Source organism: Drosophila guanche, unplaced genomic scaffold, assembly GCF_900245975.1.
Source record: "Drosophila guanche unplaced genomic scaffold, DGUA_6, whole genome shotgun sequence".
Taxonomy (NCBI): domain Eukaryota; kingdom Metazoa; phylum Arthropoda; class Insecta; order Diptera; family Drosophilidae; genus Drosophila; species Drosophila guanche.
Window position 1 is genome coordinate 6,266,663 of NW_022995750.1, and position 19,122 is coordinate 6,285,784.

The 19,122-nt window shown below is 46.7% G+C and overlaps 4 protein-coding genes across 4 annotated transcripts; 2 read left to right on the forward strand and 2 right to left on the reverse strand.

The window, feature by feature from the left end:
• Positions 1-28: 28 nt before the first annotated feature.
• Positions 29-4,115, reverse strand: LOC117586428 (protein takeout). The gene is made up of 7 exons (XM_034276465.1): positions 4,039-4,115; positions 3,452-3,533; positions 2,433-2,551; positions 2,255-2,376; positions 542-675; positions 316-468; positions 29-254 (listed from the first exon to the last, which is right to left on the reverse strand). The coding sequence occupies exons 2-7, from the start codon at positions 3,516-3,518 to the stop codon at positions 100-102; spliced, it is 750 nt and encodes a 249-aa protein (XP_034132356.1). The 5' UTR covers positions 3,519-3,533; positions 4,039-4,115; the 3' UTR covers positions 29-99.
• Positions 4,116-7,647: 3,532 nt separating this feature from the next.
• On the forward strand, positions 7,648-10,141 carry LOC117586377. The gene is made up of 4 exons (XM_034276405.1): positions 7,648-7,906; positions 9,001-9,110; positions 9,389-9,803; positions 9,869-10,141. The coding sequence occupies exons 1-4, from the start codon at positions 7,843-7,845 to the stop codon at positions 10,018-10,020; spliced, it is 741 nt and encodes a 246-aa protein (XP_034132296.1). The 5' UTR covers positions 7,648-7,842; the 3' UTR covers positions 10,021-10,141.
• A 768-nt stretch (positions 10,142-10,909) lies between these two features.
• Positions 10,910-11,597, reverse strand: LOC117586361. Its single transcript, XM_034276380.1, has 2 exons — positions 11,545-11,597; positions 10,910-11,491 (listed from the first exon to the last, which is right to left on the reverse strand). Exons 1-2 carry the CDS (start codon positions 11,545-11,547, stop codon positions 10,937-10,939), a joined length of 558 nt encoding a protein of 185 aa, XP_034132271.1. The 5' UTR covers positions 11,548-11,597; the 3' UTR covers positions 10,910-10,936.
• Positions 11,598-12,053: 456 nt separating this feature from the next.
• On the forward strand, positions 12,054-19,018 carry LOC117586425. The gene is made up of 2 exons (XM_034276463.1): positions 12,054-12,131; positions 18,689-19,018. Exons 1-2 carry the CDS (start codon positions 12,054-12,056, stop codon positions 19,016-19,018), a joined length of 408 nt encoding a protein of 135 aa, XP_034132354.1.
• Positions 19,019-19,122: the final 104 nt, after the last annotated feature.

The following is a 19,122-nucleotide window of genomic DNA, read 5'->3' on the forward strand; positions in this document are numbered from 1 at the left end:
ATCACTGGGCTTTTAGTTGTAGCTTTTGTTTTGTTTATTTAGCTTGAAATCTGTGCAATAAATTAGGACTTAGAAGTAGAACAGTGTCTGGGGGGAGTACTAGTTAAGGTTGATCCATTCATCCAGGGGGATCTTGGCGAATATGCGATCCATAAAGTTCCTGATGACCAGAGTGAGCTTCGTCCGCAGCGCCGGCTTCATTTCCTTGAGCAGCTCCTGAGAGTTCGAGTTGATGAACAGATTGAGAGCAGCCTCTGTAAGTGGGGGTTTGGATGATGTATGATTCACAGCGACTAAGTGTAGAACTAATCTTACGTATGACCGAATTGCCATTGGCAATGTTGTCCACACCCATCTGTATATCCTTCACATTGAAGTCCATCTTCACGGAATCGGTGGTCAGGTAGGTGCGTCCGTCGGCTCCCTCGTTGGCCACCGCCTTGAAGTAGATCTTGGCCTTGACGCCCTCTGGCAAGTAAGCGAATTGTTAGCACCCAGAAGCACCCATAGTTTGCATCAACTATCTGATGAAGTTACTTACCATACTCGCCCCAGTAGTCGCCGGCACCGGAGGCCTTCACCAAGATCAGAACACCTGTGGATCGGTACTGAGCCTTGACGCGAATACGGGGTATCTCGCACGTCAGTTGGAACTGCAGCGAGTCCAAGTCGGAGCTGTACAGATATAGAAATGTTTATACTGCTATATGAATATAAATATCTAATGGCAATGACAGTGACAATCTGCGTAATGACTCTTAAAGCTCCTTACAAAACAGCCATTTCATCGGTGAACGATGAGCGGCAGATTATTGCCACAACCTTGACTGCTGCTGGATGGTAAAACCGAAAACCGAAACACGAAACGAAACTCTCTTAACACGCCCCAACACCAAAGAGAACCCCAAGTGACCTTCGCTGGACAAATCAATACCGAAACCGGCCCCAAACATTGCACTCCACATGGCACATGTTGGCACACATTTTCATGCCTCGTTTCTTGGTCAACGATCTGTCGTTGTCACTTTTTGGCCAATTGAGTGGCAAGTGTCGATGGCCAAACGGTAGTCCGTGAGTCGTTGTTTCTGTTGTTCTCTTGTTCCAAATACCGGAAAGTTGAGCCAAAAGTGCTCTTGGCTTTGGGGAGGGGCGTTGCATAATCCAAGAGCCCCACATAAACGGAGGCCAATCAGGAGAGTGGGTCAGCCTTTCATTTGAAAGAGGATTAGTTTCAGTTGAAGACGAAATAGAGGCTGAGCAAGGGGAGAACATGATGCATACGAATGAAATGTTTCCCCTGCTTTCCCAAGAATCTTTTGTTAACCGCGAAACGCGTCGTCAAGTCTCCCATTAAATGATAATCAGGTAATGGTTTTTTCGTTCGACTAATTGGTTATAGCCCAACACACAGCCTCAAACAAATTTCCAGCGAACACAGTCGAGAATGTCTCTGGCTGATTCCAGCTAAGACATGGCTTACATTTCCCTGGAGCTGCTCGCCTACACACACCCCCCAAACCAGAATGGGCACGAGCCGATATCGGAGGGCAATTACGTGATTGAAAACGAGTTCATTTAAATGTACCTACTTACAGGGCAATGGAAAACCCGTGCGCATGCAAATCGATCGGGGCAAACATAAAACCTTTGAGTTAGAGTTGAAGAACCACTCAGATGTAAATCAATTGCGGCTCGATCGATACGAGTGCGAATGCGAATGCGAATGCGAGTGCTAATCGCTTCGTGTGGGTATAAATTAAGATCTTGAGTGCCCATAACTGGCGTCACATACATAATACTATCGGAAACTGCGCTCATTCAAATGAGCTCCCCACAACACAATGTTGACAACGTGAGCGATGATCTTGGCGAAGATCGCGTGCTCAGAGGCATTGATCGAATGCGTGGGTGAACGATTGACTCACTGACCGATTGACTTGGATGCTGGACAAATGGGTTGATACTAGAGTTGGGCCATGATCCATAGAATCTACTTTGATTTTAACCTTAGCCGAAGTTCTATTAAGCCACACAGAGCTGAACGCATTGACTCATTGCCTTGGAGTTTAAGTAGAACAAATAAGAACAGAGAAGTTGGAATGCTCTTTTATCTAACTTCTATGACACAATGACTGATGATGTACAACGACACTTTAAGTGTCGGTGAAGTATGCGGGTTCGCAGCTAAGCTTGACCCTCTCCACAATGGGGTCTAAGGTACAGTGTAGCTGCTCTTGAGTGCCACCGAACTTACCGGATATTTGTGACAGTTATGTTGCTCACGCCGTAGGCCTGGATGTTGCGGAAGAGAGCGCGATAGCCATCCGGGCCGCTGCCCAGAACAATGCCAATCTCATCGATCATCACGGGCTCAATCTGGAATGGATATGCTCATAGATTAGAGATTACAATGGAGTATGACAACCACTCACCTCGTAGATGTCCAGCTCGGGCACTCCCTTCTGCAGATAGTGGACCAGCTTGTTGCCACTGTCCCGCAGACAGTCGTTGATCTGAGCCTCATCCCGCGGACACTGCTGCAGATAGTAGGCTGAAAGTGATCGGTAATGGGTGAGAATGCTGCAACTTTTGCCTGTTCACAGATCACATTGTTTCGTCGAAATCTGTGCACAATGGAGCAGTCGCTGAGGATTCGCTCTCGAGCTTTCGTCCCATTAGCTGCGCTTCCCCGTTGCACGGGGCATGCGTGAGTTGTCGTTGGGTTCAAGTTCGCCATTATCTCGGGGGATCTCTCACAGCCACAGCGGATAATCGCTGTGAACATGTTCAGACTGCACTGAGAAATGAGGCTGGTGACAGGTTTATTGCCGGGTTAAGAAAGGTGTGCTCCCAGCGACACAATTGAGGATGTACTCGAATGTAGAAGGCAGACATGATAAATGGAAGTCATACTCGGAAATTGCGGCAGGGTCTAGGCTTTGCCGGAAGATGCAGAACCCTGTATTCTGTGTGTCTCTCTTTTAATAGACTTGAACTTTGCTTCCAGAAATTTGCTTTATATCTCAGCCAGATCCAGACACGTTCCATCCCAAAAAACATTTATAGGCCTCAAAGTTCTCAAAATAGCGAAATGGCACAAGTAATTCCGCTCGATTTTTGATCGCAGTTATGGGGTACCCGGTAAAGTACCGAAAGAGAACCAGAAGTCAGAGATCAGACATCAGAGATAGTTCTGGTACTGCCATCAAATGCTATTCCGGGAACTTCATTGCCATTCGCCGTAGAGACGGGTATTAGCCAACTTTCGTTGTTGCTAGGGCACGTCTGGGGGTGGCTAATTAAAGCCCAATCCATGGGCCACTTAAGCCAATTTTGGGGCCGCGAACGTGTCTAAGGAGGTCTTTGAAAAGAAAGCTCTTCAGCACAATCGTTACGGCTGATATCAATTAATCATAGTTGCAGTTGGTTATGGTTATGAGCGAGTACTTACGTTGCTCTTGGGCCCAAATGGCGCCCACGATGGACGCGAGCAAAATGAATCCAAGTTTGCGGCACATTTTTGTATGGTTCGTCTGAATGAAAGTACAAGTAACAGAGGCAATTATTGATAGTGTTTCCCTTTTCTTTTTCTTTTTCGCTAGTTTCGTAATTGATTAGCACGTTTTTTGCTGCCACAGTCCACTGTCTCTAATGTCTCATCGGAAATGTGTGGATTTATATGCTAATTTTTGGTCAAATGACGTCGTTGGCTGCTGGTCTGCTGGTCTGCTGGTCTGCTGGCTGCTTGGTCTACGACTTGGTCCCGGTTTACGAGCGAAAGCGAAAACAGTTGGTAAAGAATTTTGAACACACACTCGCACTCGGCTCATCTGTGGGTTTCACTTTGACGGAAATTCTTTCGGGCTCGCAAAGTGGGTCACCGAAGACACAGTCCAAGTGCCAGTGCCAGTCCCTGACCCAGGCCCAAACTCAAAGCCAGCCACAACCAGTCCACACCAGTCCGTCGTTGTTTGTTCTTGAATAAAGAATCGAATTGTTGTCCGCTGCTTTCTTCGGCGTGACTTGCCCTGCGCTTACTTTGCGTCCAACTTTCACGCGACTCGGTCGAGGAATGAATGAGCTCGCAGTGCGTTGGTCCAAGCCATTTTAACCAACAAGAAGTCGGCTCGAAAGCGTCGACGAAATGCAGCGAAAGAGTCAAAGAAAGAGAGACGAACAAAAGGAGAGGCCTCCTACTCTGCCACTGCCACTGCCTCTGACTCTGACTCTGACACACCCCAGCAGGCAGGCAGGCGTAGACAGGTCGTCGTCGTTTGGGTGCCTTGAAGTTGAAGGTTAACCCTGCCCCAAAGGGACTCTGACTTGGGTGCCGCACTGTAACATCACACCATCTAAAACTGCAGTCTGGTAATGAGTCTGACATGCATGATGAATCCATCATTAGCGATTCCACACGCTGGGATTAGCATCCACCTCATTTTACTTCCCAGCTTGTTTTTTTTTGTTTGCAGCCTTTGCTCTAAAGAGTGTCAAGAGATGGCGATGGCCAAGCGGCAGACACCTCATTATCTCACCCATCTATCCAGCCATTCATTGAACCCTTTCCTTTATAAATCAGTAATGTTTATTGGGCCCACCATCCATTCATCCATCCATCCATCCATTCCTCCCATTGACAGCGAGTGACAAGCCCTCCAAAAGAAATGCACATGCCTCGGAGAACTTTGTCACTGAACTTTGTTCGCTGTCGAGAATAATTCCGACTGTTTATGATTGTGCGTTTTGCATTTAAATTTCATTTACATCTAGAGATGGCAAAGGGGTCGTGTTGAATGGAACTAAGATCACGAGTGTCCATTCGGACAGTCCATATTTCCCAGCAACTCACTTTCGTGCACGACTTGTAAGCAGAGCATGGCTCAATATTGTGCACCGCCACTGTAGCTGCAACGCCTGAAAGTATGCCAAGGAAACGCTACAAAGGCTGAAGAGTGGAAGTGAATGAGAGTGTGTGGGGTGTGGGGCAGGCATTAGGGCATTAGGGCATTTGCATTTGTGCTTGCTAAATTAATCACTTCTGAAGGAATTAAGATGCCCTTAAAAAAGCACGTGGGAATGGTGTACAATATTACTACAACTTGGAACTTGAATTTTGTTGTATTTGTGAAATTTGCAATGAGGAAATGCTGCCATGTTCAATGTTCTTTTCAATTCAATTAAACTAAAATCATTTGAAATTTCTTTTGTGTACAAAAAACAATGGCAGCGACCGATAAGATACGTTCGAGGGAACCCAACTGTTGCTTATTTATCCTCAAATAACTAAAAAGAAAGACCAAACAAAAGGATCACATAATGCATTAGTTTTCCTTTATTCAACCTGAAAGAACGTGAAGACTTTTATCATCTTATTTCAACGAAGGCACCCACTGTGCGGCTCTTGTGGCACTGCCACTGCTCCTGCTCTGACTGGTCTCAAGGTCAAGGTGGCTCGGTTATTGGGTCAACCACCGACTGTGAATGCAATTGTGGATCTGTGGCTCAATTCCTTGCTGACCAACTGCTTTGTGTGGCGAAAACCATACACTTCTGGGTCATCTTCCTTCCTGTTTAATGGCCGAAACTTGATAATTGATTGCTAATTAAATGGGGGAAAAGCAGGAAGCTTAAATATATGGAATTATACCGCAGCTTGAAAGTGGAATTAAATGCAAATGTGGAGACGCTTCGACATGTTATAGAACTTGTTTCTTGGAAGTTCAACTCTTTCTGCTCTTTAGGCACGATTAACAACAAAATTATGGCTATTTTGTCAGTCGCGTTCTCCACTTGCGCAGAAAAAACATTTGTCTAGTCACTTTGCTAATTAGCTAGAGAGTCTCACTAAAAAATGATGGGTTCGTGAGCAGGCAAACAGCGGCAATTGCCACCTTCTGGGAACACGTGGGGGATGCGAACCTATGTACCCATAGAAGATACTTAGTGGCATAACAATGATGCGAATGAAACAATACGATTTGAGTAATGTTTTCCTTCCTCGCATTTATCCATTCCATGCCGCTCGCACTGCCACTTCCCAGCCAATTCTCTTTATTCTCGGAGGCCTTTGTACAGCCACAGCCACAGATACAGCCACAGATACAGATACAGATACACATGGAGATATATTTATAACTTACTCGCATTGTGCGCTGCTGTCAACAAGCTTTAGAATCGGCGAAGAGGCCTTTTGTATGGCAAATAAGTATTTGGCCCTCGTTCCACGCTCCCAGATACGAGTCAGTACTGTGCTGTACTACTTCCCCATAGCTCTGTTTGTTTGCTCTCAGGGCCATTGTAAACAGTTTAAGAGTTCAGCTTCATTCGCCTAGCTTCGCTCCAGTCGAAAGTCTCGAGGCTGTAGTGCAAAGTTTTGGGGGCAGAGTATTTACGCTTTCTGCGGCTCTTCTGTGGGGGATAGCCAGCTTCCCTTCCCTTCCCTTCCCTTTCCACATAGAAGAGCGTGACTTCCGTTGTATGAATTCCGCAGTATTGGCACATTGTTATACGGGTTTAGTCACTCCCTGACAACTATTAATTAAATGCTTCTCGGGCGACTGGTCTGGCTGGCAACTAGAACTAAACGGATAAGATCTATGCTGGAAACCAGTCCAACCTCCGCGATTATTCAGGCGATGCACTGCGTGAGGAAAGCACGGATTGCGCTGTGCAGCAAGTAAAAGTGCCCGATTAACTAGTTATAATGAAGTGGCAATAAGCAAACATGTAAATATTGTAGTAAATAGTAAGTGCTTAGGGGTGAGCAGTAGTCAATGTTACTAACATTAAACTTAATGTTAATGAATTGTTTTTCCAACTTAAAGTGCCAATAACTTGTATTGTCTAGCAAAAGTATTTTTACGACCATTCCATACATGAAATAAAGTCTTAAACGAGTACTTAAGAGTATTTCATAGTCAGCAGACACAGACACGGACACATAATATTTTAATTAGATTTGAGTTACCAGAATACGCATAACTTTTAGCACTCTCTAACCCACCATTCTGAGCCCAATTCTTTGTAGCATCCCAGGGTTTTTATTGGTTCCAATGTTTGGTTTCTCAAGAGATATTTCTTCTGGTAATGCAAGTGATTATTTCTCTAAATAATGGCCACAATTATTGACTGCCTTCGGGGTTATTTTGCGGTCAACTGGAGGAAGGTCGCAGAAGCAGGTGTCAAGTTCATCGGGTAATGCAGTCACATTCCCTCTAGCTATAGGTTCTTACTGCATCCGAAATTGACAAATAAAATCGGCAGTCCATTGCGTAAGTGGAATTGCTTAATTAGTTTTTATGGCACTCGCCAAAGTGGGCAAACAAAAAATGTGCAAGAAGCCAAAGAAGTCAGACAGAAGGAGAGACGAACACCGAAGAGCAGTTAAAGAGTCGGTCAGTCAGTCAGCTAGTCAGTTGGCCAATTGCTGCTCAGCTCCAGCTCAGATCTGCTCGGCAATATTGAAGTTCTCTGCCGGCGTCGACTTAAACAGCGGGACTTGGCTTGAGCTCTGCCTTAACTTGTCCGGGCTCTGCATTATGTACTACGAGTATGTGCGAGTGGTGCACCACTCCACCACTCCACCCTCCCCAGTCTCCACTTCCCGCTCCACCACTGGAGGGGCCTTTAAAATCCGCGATCGACTGGCGGCTGTCTCGCAGTTCACGTTCTCAGCTTCGCGGTGACAGACGTTCGACCACGACTACGACCCATCATATAAAGATTTAAATAAATTATAATTCCCATTCCGTGTCGCGTGTCGCGTGTTGCTCGTTGTTGTCTTTTGTCCAACTATAATTGATAAACTCAAGTGATCAAGTGATACTTTTATTCGCAGCCGAGATGTTGAAGTACGTGTGCCTGGTGATAGTGCTGCAGACGCTCTGGATGGTTCAGGCTGAAGCTCGTAAGTTGAAGCAAGGACGTGCTTGGGGAATATTCCTCTAAAATATGTAGAGGAAAGGCGCAGGGAAATATGTTATTTTATTAGAAATAGAAAGATAAATGTTTGATGTTCATTTTACTTGTTAAAGGGTATTCCCTCTTCGATTCGCGTTCAATTATTGAACCTTTGGTGAACCCCCAAACAAACCAATTAACACTTTCGACTCTTTTCACACTTTCGCAGGGAGAACAAATGCATTTTGCATCTTACCGAATACGTCAAATGTCAAGTTTAATGGGAAAACTTATTCAAATGTTCATTTATTTACCTGTGCAGCACATTCCTAATCGATCTGGCGATACTATATTCAAAGTGTTAATTGCTTCAGCCGACACAGTTTTATTTGACAAATGAGCTAAACAAAAAAAAGAAACAAATAAAGGGGGACAAAGCCCCCCGTGTCAACAAAGACTTTGCTTCCGCATTATAAATGTTTGCAGTTCCATGGCACAGCATGTGGCATTATGTGGCATCTCAGCTGCGCACTCAAAATGCAGACTATGAACCAAATACATATTTAATTAGCTCCTCGAAGCTGTGTGGCCGTTGGGCAGCCTTCAACTTGAAATTTCGAACGCTCTCGCTGCAGTTTGCCTTGCCAGGCGAATGGCGAATGTCGCTAATGAAACCGGAGTGGAGTGGGAACCGAGCCGCATTGTTGTAGTCGTATTGTGTAATGGTAATACCGATAAGCCCCCGCCGGCCCGCCCATCAGCGCCAGGCAGCCGAAATGTGTGTCATGTGCGTCAGAATCGAGGCGACAACAGGTTCTAGCGCTGCACTTCTCGGGCACAGCCTCAACCTTGGCCACAGAGACTCAAATCATTATCATTATCCCATTATCAAGATCGAGATCGAGTTCGAGTTCGAGATCTCAATCTGGCCGGCTGAAGGCCGCCCGAAGCCGCGACTGGTTTGCGCTCGACTTGTCTGCAGAGTCGTTGAACTTTACAGGAATTGAAAAGCAGAGATTTTAGTTGTTGTTGATCTCCATTTTTGACGTGTTTGCTGTTGACTCTGCTAAGTGATTTTTCCGTTTTCTTTCCATTCTGCAGCTGCCTATATCAAGCAGTGCCAGCGCGATGATCCCAAGCTGGTGGAGTGCTTCATGAGTGCCATCGAGCACCTGAAGCCCTATCTGGCCGATGGAATTCCCGAGATTCAGGTGAGTTACTTGTCTCTCCCTCATTTGCATTTGTTTTTCCTCCATTTTCACTTTCTTTTCTGCTGATTTTCCACTGCAAAGTCGAAGTTGCAGTTGCAGTTGCAGTTGCAGTTGCATAAGTTGCAAAGTCAAATGGATGTCAGTGGGCTAGAGATTGACTTGCGCAACACCTATTAACTTTTTGTGTGAAAAGTGCGGAAATCAGTTCGAACTCTTCGAACAGTGGTGCAAAATCCAGCAAATCTCTGACTAATCTCTGACTAATTTCTCCCCACCAGCTGCCCTCGGTGGAGCCGTTTAAGATGGACTCCCTGGCCCTGCAGCTGACAGAGGGCCCACAGGGCTACAAGATCACCCTCAAGAACATGGAGGCCTTTGGGGCCAGCAACTTCCAGGTCAAGTCGCTGAAGCTGTCTGAGAACAACGAGCCCTTCAAGGCGAAGATCGTGATGCCCAAGCTGAAGATCGAGGCCAAGTACACCAGCTCCGGTGTCCTGCTGATCCTGCCCGCCTCGGGCGGCGGCGATTTCCATGCCAACTTCGAGGGCGTCAGTGCGGATCTCACCGGCAAGACTTCGGTGCGTACGTCCAAGGGAGAGAACCATCTGCACATCGACTCCCTCAGCCTGGTGCTGGACGTGAAGGATGTGAAGATGAGCATCTCCGGAGCGTTCAACAACAATCGTATTCTGCGTAAGTTCTCTGTGGCCCTTTCTTGGCAAACGAGTGACTAACTCAATTGCTTATTGTACCCACAGTGGAGGCCACAAATCTCTTCCTGCGCGACAACAGTCAGATTGTCCTCGAGGCGATGCAAGCCCAGCTGCAGAAGAAACTGGCCAGCGAATTCGGAAAACTCGCCAACCAGCTCCTGAAGAACGTTCCTATCGAGCAGTTCTACGTGAACTAGTCGAAACCCCGAACCCACACATCCTAGTCTAAGCTCCTACTCTAAGCTTTATTTAATTGTTAACTTACCCGCTAAGCCGCTATGAGCCAAGTATTAAAGTGTATGTGGTGTGAACATCGTAGCCAGAACCTTCCTTACTTATTATCCAAGGAGTGGGGCAGCAAATGGAAAAGTTTATGCATGAAACACCTAAAGGAACCTTACAAATTCCAGCAGCTGAGACATTGAAGGGCATTGCATTGCATTGAAGAAGCGCGAGTGCCAACTCGTGCTTATAGCCCAGAACATTATTGGATTTGCCGAGTAAAAAACGTAAAGGAAGACATGACCACAAGCCCAGGTCGGTCGCTGTGTAGCCGAGATAATCACCTAAAAACCTCAGTTTCTCAGTTCTGAAATGATAATGTGCATTTTTTGAAAAGATTTCTTTGTACAATTTTGTACAGGACGAACATCTCTGATATCCGCAAATACGCAGTTCCGTACAGAGAATGTGAATCAGATTGGATCATTAATTTAGCCAGAATGAAGATGCTGCGGTACACCTGCAGGGCGTGTTAATGTGAGAAAAGATGTAGATGAAGATGACAGATGTAGAAAATATGTAAAATTAAATTTCGCTTAGGAATTTACGTTTGAATGCAAAAACGTTTTGGAAAAAGTCCCAATGTGGGAATTTATATCAAAAATGCGGTGCACTCTGATGAAAGCTGGTTGACATGACACTTAAGTGGCTCTGAACGCCGGAAAGTATTCTAGCCTATGCAATGGTTTCAAACATGACTAAAATTTCCCTTGTGACATAGCAGTGACCTTACGCATGGCTGCGCATTGCAACACTCTTGGCGCAAAATTCAAGTTGCGCATTTAGGTAGGATTTCAACTGTAGTTTCCATTACCTAGTGCTTTAATTATTTTATTCGAACTTCTTATAGGACCAATCGGCATCATTAAGGTCAACCTCATCGTCCACGACCTGCACATATAGCCTGAAGTCGTGACAACTTTCGGGCGCTGTCGGACCTTCGCTGTCAGGGTGAATCTCGGCTGGGTGTGCGGAGTTCTGCCCATGGCCAGCCTGACCAGCCTGCGGGACCTCCGGCGCATTAAGAAGAATCTGCACCTCCTCGTAGAGCCACGCAATGACGTCCACGACCATGTCGTTGTCCAACTTGTTGTGCATTGTCTCCCGCCACACCTCCAGCTCGGAGAGCTCCTCCTCATAGCCGCACTTCGCTAGCAGCTTCTTGCTCATTTGTCCCATGATGGCAGACTTGACCAGGGGCACTAGGGGCCCGCGCTCCACGGCCATGCAAGTGGGCCACATGGGTGCGGGTTTGGATTTCATGAATTTTGGTATCCGATGTCGGTGTCTGTGGCGCACCCGAATCCGGTGCCTGCGCGCTTCGCTGGTGCTCCAGGACAGGGCCAGAAAGACGAGCATGAGGACTCTGAAGAAGTGTTGCACTTTCTACAAAGTTGGAATACAAATTTGGATATATTTGGATTTGCTTATCCTCTTACCATGATCTCGTTTAAAGCAGCTTTGCCTGGCGTCTGAAATGATTTAGTTTTGAGGCATTCCAAATGATTTAATAGCGTGGCTTCACGCATTGGTTACGGTATAACAAGAAACTTGTCGAAACAATGCACCCGCAGATAATATGTTTGCCAGTTACAAGTTTTAGCTGCAGCCCAACGGCTATCTTTTGGGTGTTCCCTCCCATTGCACAGACACCAACGATGCGGACCCACTTTGTGTGTCTGTCTGCAGGCGCCAGGATGGGCGTGGATGCCACCCGATGACATTACAAATGCTGCAACGGCTGCATCTGCCTGTCTGCCTGTCTGCATGGCGGCAACTATGGGGCACAGAGATCTAAGTGAATTGTCGTGTTGACAATACTGAGAGCTGGGTAAAAGTTAATATGCATTCGGCACTCAAGTATTTAAACATTTGCCAGCTTGTAATTTGAGCTGCATGCAAGTGGAGAGCAGAGGCCTCTAACTAAGTGAATGGTGCGAGTATCAGTATGAGTATGAGTACGCGTAGAGAGATGCATTTGGACGGCGGCAGCAGCAACATCCTGAGACATGGCATGCTCGGCGTGGTATGCGTGCGCCAATGCTCAGATCTTGTTTGTATCTTTAAGATACTTTTGCTGTTCGGGCTGCAGACGCTGCTGCGCTCCACACTTTTATTTATTGTATAAACAATTTCGTGACTTTGTTGTTTATTTTCTTTCACATTTTGTTGCACCGCCACTGCTGCCGCCGCCGTCGTTGTATCTTCCCCGTTCGACATATATAATGGATGTTTGGGATTGGGAATGGGATTCGGAATGGGAACGAGGATCTTGCCAAGGGACAGGGACCAGCTATCGACTATCTCCTTTTGTTGTTGCTGCTTTTGTTTGAATGCATCTCGTGCTTTGCTTTGGTAAAATTGCCAAGCAAATATGCAGGAAACTTCACTTTTCTTGAGACTCTTTTTTCGCCTCTGCTCACTGCTTGCCTACTAATTTGTGTTTAACACTTGGCTGTATCGGTTTTTCAAGTCGTTTGGCTGTATGGTTGGTCTGTCTGTCCGTCGGTGATGTCCGTGATGTCCGTGATGGAACCAGCCTAAAATAACACAGCACGCATCTTCAGTTTGTGTAAATACTCGTCGCACAGAGCTGAATAAGCCGAACAAGTGAGCGACTGGATGACTGGAGGAGAAAAGTTGAAAGAAAGAAGAGCTCGCAAACGATGTTCGAGTGTTTTCTTTATAAACAGAAAACTTAATGATGTTGATTTAGTAGAACAGCCCAGCCGGGCGGCCATCCCAAAACCCAATCGCAGTTCCAGCCAGAGAGCCAGAGAGCCAGAGAGCCAACCAACCGGGCAGACAACGGCCACCCCTGCACCGCGCCGTCCATGATGCTCCTCCTTGTGCTCCTCGTAAATTCATAATATGTATGGCATGGCATGCCTGGGCATCGCACAATACGCGTATGTTTGAATGTTTGTATTCTGTTAGTCTGCGCTCTCAACACTTTACAAATTTCTGCCCGTCCAAAGTAAACTCCAAGCGGTTCTGTGCTCTGTGCTCCCCTCCGTAGGCACAATCCCGCTCGTCAGTCAACATGATTTGCAAGTTATACAAATTCATTCAGCGACGAAGAGGACGACGCCGAAGACGACGACGACCAGCGTCAAAGCCCACGACTTGGTTCGGAGTTCTGCTTGGCCCGCATGTCTGCTTCATTAACACGTCTTTAGTGCCGGGCTACGCTTCGTATGGCCTCTTGGTACCCTGTACAAGCACGCAGGAGTTTCTAAGGCAATGACACTTGAACAGACAAGAGAGTTAGTTCCAAGTCCCACAACACTTTAATTTCCATTCAACTGTTTGCAGCTGTTTTATAGGGTATACCCCTTGTCGATTACCCATCCTCTGTGGACCGCAACGGCTTTACAATGCTTTGTGAATTTTACAGATCTCAGGTGTAAATTGCTCTTCCCTTCCTCTCTCTCTCTCTCTCTCTCCGCTCTTCGCTCTTCTCCTCTTTCGCATCTGCGTATTTACCCGCACCCCTGCCCCTCTGGCTCTGTGTGCATGCTCGTGCGTGTATGCGTGTGTGCGAGCGCTTTGTTTGCTTGTGTGCATTGCGTCTGTCAACAGGTCGGGGATCGGGGCTGCTAAAACCGAGTCCGCAATTAGTTGGACCGCACTAAAATATGATTAGTGCCCATCTCCCAGTCTTCCCATCCCCCCACCACCCACGGTCCCCTCTGTGACTCTAATGCCAACAAAGACTTCAAATTGATGGATGGAGGGGGGGCTGCCACTCGGAAACATTCTTTGGAGCTATGTGAAAAGACAAACTGCGTTAATTATACTCCTTTTGCTGACAGGCAATAAAAGATATCGGAAAAAATAGGGCGCTGGCTGTGAAAAATGACTGAAACGCGTGAGATTATGCAGCGCCCATCCCACTCCTAAATCCGCATCAGCATCAGCATTGGGATCTGGATCTGGATCTGCAGCTGTAGCGGCAATCCATTGTAATGCAAAAATTCCTTCTTCCCCTTCTTTTTGTTTAGGAGGAAAAAACCTGTCCAATGAATGAACTCATTGAGCGAGCCCGAAGACTGGGAAAACTTCTCAGCTCAGCTCAGCTCAGCTCGGGCATTGTCCTGCGTCCTTCACCCTGGCAGCCTGGAAATAATTTGGACCCCACTGCCACACCGCTGGGGGAGCAACGTAGAAAATATTCCCGCACTTGCAGTCGGCTTGCAGTATCTGTGGGCCAGGAAGTGGCCACCTTTTAGTCGACTGCCCCAGGAGCACTCGCAGTATGCTGGCATTGCAACTGACATTAGTCGTGCAATAAGCAGACAGGCCCCAGTGACACATGTTTCCATGTGCCATCCCAAGAGCCATGGCCCAGGTCCGTGACTGCTTTTGCTGAAGCTGATGCTCAAGGCACGGCTTCCTCTCCATATCCACCTCTGGCTGCTTCTTGCTGGCAAAGTTTTGCAGCTTGGCATGCCAGACACGTTGACAAAAGACGACAACGTTGCCAGGAACGACATAGACGAATTTATGCTAATCAGCTTGGATGCCTGCCCCAGACTCTGCCAGCTCCTGTCTGTCTCACTGTCTCTGCTGGCAGCGAGGGTTGTTCGGGTGTTTCATGCAACATTTGGGGCATACCAAATTAATTTGATTGCCAAAACGTAATGGGATTACCCAGAAATGAGTTTACTTATGCCAAAAATGGGTTCTGTTCGCCTTCTCTCGCCTGTCGGACTATTAAAATGTAGTCCACCCACCGGAAAAGTTGCAGCAACTTCTTTATGCCACATTTATTTAACCTACACTTGGAATCCTACCTATCTTTTCTTTAAAAGGCCAACCACCATTCCTCTCTGATATCTTTTCTTTCCTATTTCCCATTTCTTTGCTCATTTCCTTCTGTTCTAACTCCCCTCGTATGAGAAGATGCCTCTCCAGGTTGATTGCTGCCTCTGCCTGTTGAGTGGCAAATTATAATGAGGCCAGGTGGATGAGTTTTGGGGGAACTTAGTAGGGCTGTGGCTGTGGCAGTGCCAGTTGAGAAACAGAGCCCATCAGGCAGCAGACAAATTTGCAGCTCTACTACAATAGTTGCCAGGCAGCCATCAAATCCACTCAGTGCACACTTCACGCACCAATTAAGTTCAATTTTCGATGGAATAACAAAAACGCGCTCGGCATCCAAAGACCCCGAAACTGCCGTTCCGGATATTCTCGGGGGGAGGCGCGCGTTCCGTCCTGCCATTCGAAATTGACATCATTTGCTGTTAAAAAATGGGTAGAGGGGTGCACCCAATATCCTCCTCGTACTCCGATCCGAATTGGAAGCGGTATTGGGATTGTGATTGGGATTGGGTCTGGCTCTGGGAATGCGTGTCTGCATCTGTTTTACGGTGAAGATCCAGCAGGCGGCATTATAAGCACATTAAATTCTAAAGGCGCAGCCGGAGCATGTCTGAAATGTTCAGTTCAGTTCGGTTCGGGGTCGCAAGTGGTTTTTATGCTTTGCGTATTATTATTGAATATCATTAGGGGTACGGGCCACCCTGTCACCCAAACAATGTTCAGTCAGGAACGTGCGGGCGGCACTGCTTCAGCTTCAGCTTCAGCTTCTCCTTCAGCTTCTGCCCTGGGGGTCGCTTTATGAACTCTCGACTCTCTCGTCTGACTTCGTGTCTTCAGAGTCGAACTTGCGATCAAAAGGGTCCAGGGTGCCGGGTCTAAAACTGCGTTTAGTGGTTTAATTTTTATTTTTATGTTGCAATTTTTATGGCCCTTTGCCCCCAGACCAGACTCGTCATTGTCCCCATATGGCAGTGGGCTGTGGCAGCATCCCCAGGAGAAGGAGAAGGGGCAGATGGAGGTATCTACATGGAGAAGTTGCCTTTTAAGTGCGGCCCTGGCACAATGTGTTTTTTATGGGCTTCTGGGGCTTCGTTTAATGTTTCATCTTTTGAGTGCCCCTCGTTTGTAGCAAGTCTTAAGCAGCAGCAGCATCTACACACCACAGCCCTTCCTCTCTCAGAGTACTTTCAGTACTCACTCTTTCTGCCTTTGTCATTAATGTGCATTTTTTCCATTTGGTCGTTCCATAATTGCTACATTCTGCGAGGCACTTCTACTTAGGGCTCATTAAACTTAAACCCAACTCAATGCGGCGGCGTCTCACAGGCTCACCGTCTCGCAGTCTCAAGGATATGTCTGATCGGGGGCTGAATAGATTTCATATTTCATATTTCATATTCATAAGGCATATTCATTCCTCTGCACTAATTAAACTTTTGCCGCAGTTTTCTGGGAAGAAGCCAACTGTTTAAATATTCCCCGAGCTTGCCAGTCGCCCTGCAACACACCATGAATGGCTAATTAGCAAACCAGACACCAGACTCTGGCCCAACCTCTCCCATCCATAGTCAGAGCGTTCCAGCATCGGGGAAATTGCCTAATCATGATTTTTGCATAATTTTTTAAAAGCTTCCCAGCCTGCTTTCCGAGCTCGTAGCAACCACAATCGAGGGGCTTTCAACCCTTATGTAAGGAGTGCTCGAACGAAAGTGGTTTGGCTTTCATCTAACCATTGTCATGGCGAATCCTTTGTCAGGCGAAGAGTCCTGCCTGCCAGTCCGCCTGTCTGTCTGTCTGCCTGTCTGTCCATCAAAGCCGTGTCGTGTGGCATTATTATTAATAATAGTCGTACCAACGCCAATCCCAAACCCAATTCCAATTCCAATCCCAGCTCTGATGCTGATAGCGTAACGTAACGTTGCCCATCCGCAGCCAAATCAGACAGGCTGCAGAATTTATGAAAATTAATTTATGACACGCCGCGGCACATTTTCTATTTTTTCATTTTCCCATTTTCCCATTTTCCGCTTACCGAGAGAACCCAAAACGTGCTACGATTCTTATCTGTGTTTCCTTCACCCCCAGGCAGAGTTTTGCAGCATTATTTTTAATCCATTAAACAAATGCCACGTTATGAGGCCTGTCCGCTGGCTCGTCCGTGTCCGTTATCAGGGATATGGCCAAAAGGGTCTGCGATTTCATTTGCAGCTCCACAGGGGCTTCCCCCGGTGCCTGTGCCTGTGCCTGTGCCCGTGCGGGGTAGCTGTAGCTGATGGCAACGCCTCCGCTCCGCGATCTCTTCACGCTGCGAAAGGCACAGACCAACTTAATGGCATTCTGCTGCAAATCATTAATATCAATCCCAATAGACTGACACTCTCATAGATATCCGAGAGCTCAGTATCGATCGAGCTGTACTCACATGTGGGATGCTCCAGATGCATTCAATTGTGACACTCGTCTAGGGTTTCCCTTTCACAGCACACTCGATGATAAGTATACACATCTTGACATCATCAGTGAACTGTGTACAGACTTGTAGGATGTGCTTCGTGTAGGGTTTCACATTCTCAGAACATCACAGACCTGTTCGGAATATTTTCGTTGAAATGTTAGCCATAGAAATTATGCGGGTTTCACTTGACTTGATTTTTGTTGATTTTATCATTCAGTTATCATTCATTGAAAAGTTGCCAGTTCTTATGGAAAGAGTTTTCTGAACATCTTCAAAGAGTTGAGAAGTGAAACCAATTTTCCCTTTCCTTTCCCGCAACATCACAAAGAAGGCCCCGTTGCCAGTGCCATTTTCATTCCCATCCAGCTCTAACCTTGTTATCAATGCATTTTGGTTGCCTTTAAAGCTCATAACCATTCACAGCTCAGTGACCAAAGAGAACTTCTAAAGAACGAACACAAAAGCCACTCTGTGGCACTTCCTTCCCTGCCCCTGCCCCTGCCCCTGCCCATTCATCCATCTCGTCTCTCGCCCTAAACGAGAAAAAATCGCAGCGAACAAAGCAATTTTCTGGAATTACAAGAGCGTCTCTAATTGTTAAGTAAGCATAATGTGTGCAACATATGGCCAAGACTTGGCTGGACTTTGACAGAGTTCCCCGCTCCAGTGCCTCCCTTCAGCTCTCCAGCTCTCCAGCTCTTGTGCCTGGGAAATTATGGCAGCGACAGCCTGCAGGGCACCGAAGCAAACACAGCCATGGGGATGAGAACGAGGCTGGGGGCAGGAATAAATTGGCAAAAAATATCTCTCTCTGTGTGTATATATATTAAGAGATATGTCAGCCATAAAAAGAGCTTACAAAAATATTTTATTGTGCTTGTGGCAAGTCAACAAACTGCACAGAACCCAACTATGTATATCTTTGGCTGGGGTTGGGAATGGTAGTGTCTGGGCTGTAAGCTGAAGCTGTGCCCACAATGGGGAGCATTCAGAGGAAGTTTGTTTGCAGTTGTCGCAAAACTGGGGCTCATTAAAGCTTAATGAAAGCATTGAACTGTGCAAACTTGGTCCAGACATCGCGAGATACTTACACATTGCAGCACAGCTTGCAGCTACGATGTATCCGGACACACAAAGTGTCAGACTGAGAAGAATACACTTTGGAAGTGATTCAATTCTGCCCCCAAAACAAAGTGGGAGTTTCCCTCTCTCGGACATTCGAATCTACTCTGTTTCGACTGTTTGTTTTACAAATTTTTTCAAAGTTTGCGTTTTTGTTTTCGTTTTAAGATGGATGTAAATAGGTCTTCCAGTTTCTCCCACTCATTGAGCTGAATCTCACTGGTAATCGTCTGCCTCCCAGCCACGAGAGGAGTGTCCGCAACGAATGGCCGCGCCTGCGCATCCTCAACGACGTTCAACTGTCCCCAAGGCCACACCAGCGGATCTTTTCCTCACTGAAAAGCAGCCGAGGCTATCTTGTGCCCAGGCTGTGCCAGGACACGGGCAATGCCTCCCAGTGGAGCCGTGGGGCCCTCGAAGTCAGCGACTGGAACTACTCAAGGACTTTGCGGGCCTTCTGGGAATGTCACAGAGATGGTCAACTACCCCAGAAGGCGCTTGACTCTGACTAAATTAAGTATTTCCATTGATTAGTTTTTGTTTAGTTAGTGTTTCTAGTTTATGTTTATGTTTTGGTTCCGTTTCGTTTTGTTTTGTTTGTGAAAATATCTTTTAT

What these genes read in the sequence shown, in the direction of transcription:
- LOC117586425 (XM_034276463.1), top strand. Translation starts at nt 12,054, where the DNA reads ATGAGTATGAGTACGCGTAGAGAGATGCATTTGGACGGCGGCAGCAGC. An exon ending in GACATGGCATGCTCGGCGTG is followed by an intron (nt 12,132 to 18,688) that starts GTATGCGTGCGC and finishes GGATGTAAATAG; the next exon opens with GTCTTCCAGTTTCTCCCACT.
- LOC117586428 (XM_034276465.1), bottom strand. Translation starts at nt 3,518, where the DNA reads ATGTGCCGCAAACTTGGATTCATTTTGCTCGCGTCCATCGTGGGCGCC. An exon ending in CATTTGGGCCCAAGAGCAAC is followed by an intron (nt 2,552 to 3,451) that starts GTAAGTACTCGC and finishes GATCACTTTCAG; the next exon opens with CCTACTATCTGCAGCAGTGT. An exon ending in CGACTACTGGGGCGAGTATG is followed by an intron (nt 469 to 541) that starts GTAAGTAACTTC and finishes CTTACTTGCCAG; the next exon opens with AGGGCGTCAAGGCCAAGATC.
- LOC117586377 (XM_034276405.1), top strand. Translation starts at nt 7,843, where the DNA reads ATGTTGAAGTACGTGTGCCTGGTGATAGTGCTGCAGACGCTCTGGATG. An exon ending in GATGGTTCAGGCTGAAGCTC is followed by an intron (nt 7,907 to 9,000) that starts GTAAGTTGAAGC and finishes TCCATTCTGCAG; the next exon opens with CTGCCTATATCAAGCAGTGC. An exon ending in CAACAACAATCGTATTCTGC is followed by an intron (nt 9,804 to 9,868) that starts GTAAGTTCTCTG and finishes TTGTACCCACAG; the next exon opens with TGGAGGCCACAAATCTCTTC.